This window comes from Trypanosoma grayi (assembly GCF_000691245.1).
Source record: "Trypanosoma grayi strain ANR4 Tgr_215_V1, whole genome shotgun sequence".
NCBI lineage: Eukaryota > Euglenozoa > Kinetoplastea > Trypanosomatida > Trypanosomatidae > Trypanosoma > Trypanosoma grayi.
The window spans coordinates 16,835-22,473 of record NW_008825834.1 but is presented as its reverse complement, the minus strand read 5'-3'; the positions used below and the strand labels follow the sequence as shown (position 1 = coordinate 22,473).

The window sequence follows — 5,639 nt, the reverse complement described above, 5'->3', positions numbered from 1 at the left end:
AAAAAAAAATGTCAATTAGCGCAATATATTCCTTTCTGTTATCGCCGTCACTTTCCGCCCCCTTTTCATTTTGTTTTCGCTTTCGTTGGTTAAAAGAGCCGCTTGCTCGTGCTGTCTCCTGGCACCCTACCCACACCCGCAAGCAGGTACGCCGTTCAATAAATCCTTCGTCCCTATCTTTTTTTTCTTCTTGATCCTCCTCTCCTCTCTATTCCTCGTGTGATTCTTGACTTGTTCGCTATGCGTGTGGTCCTAGCCTTCTCCCGCGGCAGCGGCATCAGCAGCGTCACCCTCACTCTCGTGATCCTCGCCGATGGCCCCCCAGCGCTCATCCACCTGCTGGCGCGAGCGAATGTACCGCGCTGTGTTGCGGTAAAACCGACGCGCTGACTCGTACGAGTTGTTCTCACCATCGCCATTCTCATTGCTGCTGCCGCCGCCGCCGCTGTACATGTCGTTATTGCGGTCCTCCTCAGCGGCCTTGCTGCTGGCATCCTCGACGAGGTCGATGAGGGTGGTGATGTACTTCACCGTGACCCCCGGCGCCCTACCGGCGTAGTAGTGGAGCATCTGGTTCAACAGCTCGACGAAGAGCGGCAGCTGCTGCGCCGGCTGGGCGTGGTTGGCAATCTTCAGCGCGCGCTGCAGGCACTCCAGCACGCGGTGGTGGCTCTCGTCGGACAGCGCGCTCTTCCAGAAGAGGTGGGCGCACAACGAGACGACGTGGCTTTGGTCGCTTTTGCGCACCAGCTTGGAGCTGTACTGGCAGACCTTTGTGGCGAGCAGCTCGTAGCTCTCCTCTGGCATAGCGCGCAGGCCGTACAAGGAGGAGATCATGCAGCCCATCATCTCTATCTGCTCCCGCGTGTCGGCGGCGCACTCCTCGTAGATCTGGAAGGCACTCACGTAGTGCTCGTACGCCACATCGGCGAGCCCGCACACGTCGGCCGCGTTGGCGGCAGCGAGGTAGAGGTGAAATGTCTGCTGCGGCACTTCACCCGCGAGCATCTCCAGAATGCCCTTGCCGTCGCCGGAGTGGATGAAGTGAAACGGCTTCGCACACGACAGCCCGTCTGCCGTTGCTGCCGCTCCATCCCCGCCGTCTGCCTCATCCTGCCCCGCTGCTGCGGCCTTCACACGCAGTGCGAGGCGCATGTACAACGAGGCCAGCGTCGGCAGCGTTACCACTACACGCTCGGGTCCACCTTGGCCAAGCTGCTTGCGCACGCCGTTCAGCATCTTCATCTGCATCGCGAGGTCGTCACACTGCAGCAGGTGCAGCACGCGGCACACGAGGTGCTGCTCCTCCAAAAACTCCACCGCCGTGTCGTGCCCGTCGCCGCGCCGCCGCGGCGCGTCCGGCTCGTCACGCACGAGCGGCACGATGAGCTCGAAGAGCCGCGCAGCCAATTCGAGCGTGGCGATGCGGCGTGAGGGCGCCAACTGCACAATCGTTGTACACAGCGTGAGGGACACCTCACGTCGCGAGGCGAAGGGGAGCTTTTGCGTCAGCACGTCGAGGTTTTCAACGGTGAGCACAACACTCGGGTCCTTGAGTGTCTTGATGACGTACGCAATCATGCGCTCCACCGTCTTAACGACGACGTCCCGCGGTGGGGATGTCATACGCTCCGCAATGCTTCCCAGCACAACTCCAATCTGCGCCACGGCTGCAACAGGGTCTGTTTTTAGCGACAACTCGACGAGGCACAGCATCGACTTGACGTACGACGGCAACATAAAGTTGAGGTTACCGCCACTCCTGCTGGTGCTACTGTTGTTATTGCCACTGTTGCTATTGACGGCACTACTATGACTATTGTTGGTGCTGTTGTTGTTGGTGGTGGGGGCGATCCTTGGCCTCGCGTCGCGGCCGCAGAGCATCGCGTCGAGGCGCGCCTTGAAGGTGTCGAACATCTTGTGCAGCTGCTTTTCCTCCTTGCGGCTGCCCGCCTCCGCGACCCCGTCGCGCAGCGCGGTGGCGTAGTTGCCGAGCCGCTCCATCAGCGACGCCAGAATGGCACACACGTCGACGCTCGGTGAGACGTGCTCGAGTGCGCCGAGGAGGTCGTCCAGCGTGAAGAGGTGGAACTCGTCGGGGAACACCTGCACAATCACCTCCAGGAGGTACTGCTGCGCCAGCGACTCGCGGTACTTGACGATAATGCTGAGGAGGCGCGGGAGGATGTTGCTCTTGTACACCTGCCGCTCCACCCCTTCCAGCTGAGAAATGCGAACAATGTTCATACCGACAAGCACACACAACTCCTTGCGGTCTCTGTGCTTGCGCTGAACCACGCTCTGCGACTCCGTCCGCGCCGGCCCCTTCGCCTCCATGCGTATCCACAGCCAGTTCATCTCCTTGAAGTTTTGCAGCAGCAGTTCCGCGGTGTCCTCAACAGTGCCGCCGTCGCCCTCCACGCTGTCGGCCACAACGCGGTTGCTGTCACCCGGTAGCCTGTTCTTCATCATCGACAACAGGAAGTGACGCAGGAACAGGCCGCGCGTCGGGTGCTGCACGCCCTTGCACATCTCCAGCAGGTCGTGCAGTATCTCCAGCGCGGGCTGCTCCCCTGACTTGATGTACACCGCGCCGACGGTGATGAGGAGATAGAGCCGCGGCACAATGCAGCCAGCGTGCTGCGCGACCTCGTACATCTCCTCCAGCGGGCGGCCGCGCCTGTACTCCTCCTCGATGTACTGCTCGAGCTGCTGCATCTCGTCGAAGACCTTCACGTACAGTTCATAGTAGTTCTGCGGCGCCAGCATGCCGGTGCGGAGCTCCGCGAGCATATGCGACGCGCTTCGGAGGACGTTGATGAACTCGCGCTGGCGCATGTGCGCCTGCATGCTCGCCGCGTGCTCCCGGACCGCCTGCACCGCCTCACCAAGCCACTTCTCCTGCTCCTGCTTCGGCGTCAGGATTGGACCGTCGATCGAGATGACGTTCGTCTCCGTTACCACACCAGGAGTCACCATCCTTTTTTTCTTCCTCGTTGTTGTTTCAGTTCTCCCCCACCGCGCTTGCTGGTTGCTGTCACGATTCTCGTTACCGCGACACACGCAGGAGCAGCAGCCACGCCACCGCCCAGTCGCCCAAGAACGAAGGAACTTCAAATCAAACACACACACACACACACACACACAGCGAGAGAGAGAGACATGTCGGCAAAGAGAAAACAAAAGTGCGTGAGAAGGAAGAATAGACACATGCATACACGTATCTTCGTGTCTGCATACCCGCATAGACAAGCCTTTGGGCGTTCCCCACAGCACGCCCCAACTCCCCCCCGCGTCACCGCTGGACCTAGTTTACATCAGGCACGCCGCTTGTCCCCCACACCGAGCGAAGAAACAACAACAACGACAAAAGTTAACAGGGGACACACAGAGCCGTATACTGGGGAGAGCAAGAGGGATAATGAGAGAGGCAAAGAGTACAGTGGGCGGTGCAATCACCACACCCACACAAATATCTATATATATATATATATATATATAGATAAAAAGATGTAATACTGACAACCGCGGGACGTGTTGTCAGACGCACGGCAGCGGGCCGTTCTCCTCCACCCTCCGGCATCCGAAACTCGTGACGACATCGACGAGACATTCCTCCAGTGCCGCCACCTGCGCATCGTCGAAGGCGTCGCAGTCGCGCAGGCAGAAGGTGTACATAGAGCTCGCCACCCGCTCAAACCGCGGTTCTTTCCCAGCGGTAGCCTTGCTGCTGTTGTTGCTGCCGCCGCTGTCGTCATCATCGTTGTGACGCACACAGCGTGCCACAATGGCGTCGGCGAGGCGCTGCAGCTCGCTCTCTGTGATGGGCCCCGTCACATGCACCTCCACCGGGTCGAGTTCGTAGCGCACGCGGAGGTAGGCGCCACCGCTCGAGTCACATGCCGCCCCTTCACCAACAGCACCGCCGCTACCACTCCTGCTGATGCTTTTCTTGCGTGAAGGCGATGGTGGTGTCGCCCGCGTCGTCGCCTGCTCTCCCCGTGGCGTCGCTGGGACCCCGTGGCGGAGCGCCTGCATGAGCCGGGCATACGCGGCAACCATTTGACGGGTCTCCTCGTTTTTATGCTGCGCTTTTGCAGACTCCTCCTCGCTGAGCACCTGTGGCGGTGGTGCCTTCGACACAGCCGCCTTGACATCTACAGAAGCACGCACGTCAGCCGCACCCGTTGGTGTTGCGCAGGAGCGTGACGGAAGTGCAGCGACGATAAGAATGTTTTTGCAGCTGAACTGCTGCACATCGCGTACGAGGCCGGCGACGTCTGCGTCGCTCTCCAGCGGCAGCAACTCTCGCTGACCATACACACGATACGCCATGCGCAGCGGGCGCAGCGGTGCGGGCAGCATCTTCTGCAGAGCCTCTTCGAGTTTGCACCGGAGCGGCGGCCGCTCGGGTTCGAGGCGAACCTCACCAAGTGTGTTGCCGCGCGTGTCGGTGACGCCGACGACGTGAGTCGCGCTGTGCTCGTGGCACGCCGATGACACCGGCGACGACCCTGCCGCCAGCTCATCGTACTTGCAGACGTGGAGGAAACCACTGTCGGCTTTATATTGCAGCATGACCACCTCTAGGCTCATAACCGCCTCCCCCACAGCGTCGTGCTGGGCTAATGGAGGTGACTCTTGCTGTTGCTGCTGCCGTTCTTTTTCTTCACGAAGGACTACCTCGCGTGTCAAATTCCACTGCTTCCTGTTGATGATCAACAACGGCCCGAACGTTTTGGTCTGAGCCTGCAGCATGACATGATACTGCACGTCGGACGCAGCCGTCGTGCTGGCGTTGGTGCGGCTTGGCGTCCGCATCAGGGCGTTGTGCAGGCTGTGCCGGCGTGCGAGCGGCTCGTCTATCGCCTGCGCTACCACGTGCGGCAGATCGGCGCCCTCACGTGAGAGAAAAACCTTCACGAAAAGGTGCGGGAGGACGAGCTGCACGAGCCGCACCATCTGCGGCACGAGGAAGTCCGCGTCGTCGTCGTCGTCATCGACGTCAACGCAGAACGTCCCTGACCCGAAGTGAATCTGCAGCTTCATCCCTTGCCACCGCCACCGCCCACCAGCGTGTGTGTATGTGTGGGGAGAGACCGCGCCTCCCCGCCTTGCTCCCTGACGGCGGTGAGGTGCAGCAGATGTGAGCGGGTAGGACGAGGAGGATAGAGAGAGAGAGAGAGAGAGAGAGAGAGAGAGAGAGACCGAGGTGCAAGAATAACTCCCGCAAAAGCACACCCTCAGACACACGCGCGCACATCCACAGGGCAAGACACACAGACGCAAGCGTGCAGAGCCTACATCCTCGGCGGCGAATGACGCTAACCGGCGAGTGGCTGTGCGGGGGACGGCGACGCCGGGTGCGACAGCCGCAACGACATGTACGTGTCGACACTCACGACGGGCATGCAGTCGGCGCCGTGGCGCTCCACGAGCCGCACAGCCTCCGCGAATGTGTCCTCTGATATAATCGGCACCCCACGTGCGTCGGCTTCTTCCTCCTGCCCCTGCTGCTGATGAAGGTGCAGGCGCAGACACAGCAGCTCGGGCCTCAGCGGTGTGACGATGGGGTGCAGACAACTCGCAATCTCGGCGCAGAGCTCCGCGAAGGTGACGGCCTCAACGAGGAAGGCCGC

General features: G+C 60.8%; 3 protein-coding genes across 3 annotated transcripts; all 3 read right to left on the bottom strand.

Moving 5' to 3' along the window:
* Positions 1-252: 252 nt before the first annotated feature.
* Positions 253-2,979, bottom strand: DQ04_02151090 (vacuolar protein sorting-associated protein 35; the record flags this gene model as incomplete). Its single annotated transcript, XM_009311582.1, has 1 exon — positions 253-2,979. One exon carries the CDS (start codon positions 2,977-2,979, stop codon positions 253-255), a length of 2,727 nt encoding a protein of 908 aa, XP_009309857.1.
* Positions 2,980-3,540: 561 nt separating this feature from the next.
* On the bottom strand, positions 3,541-5,049 carry DQ04_02151080 (hypothetical protein; the record flags this gene model as incomplete). The annotated part of the gene is made up of 1 exon (XM_009311581.1): positions 3,541-5,049. One exon carries the CDS (start codon positions 5,047-5,049, stop codon positions 3,541-3,543), a length of 1,509 nt encoding a protein of 502 aa, XP_009309856.1.
* A 275-nt stretch (positions 5,050-5,324) lies between these two features.
* DQ04_02151070 (hypothetical protein) lies at positions 5,325-5,639 on the bottom strand (the record flags this gene model as incomplete). Its single annotated transcript, XM_009311580.1, has 1 exon — positions 5,325-5,639. A coding segment is annotated over one exon (315 nt), but the record flags the coding sequence as incomplete, so codon positions are not given.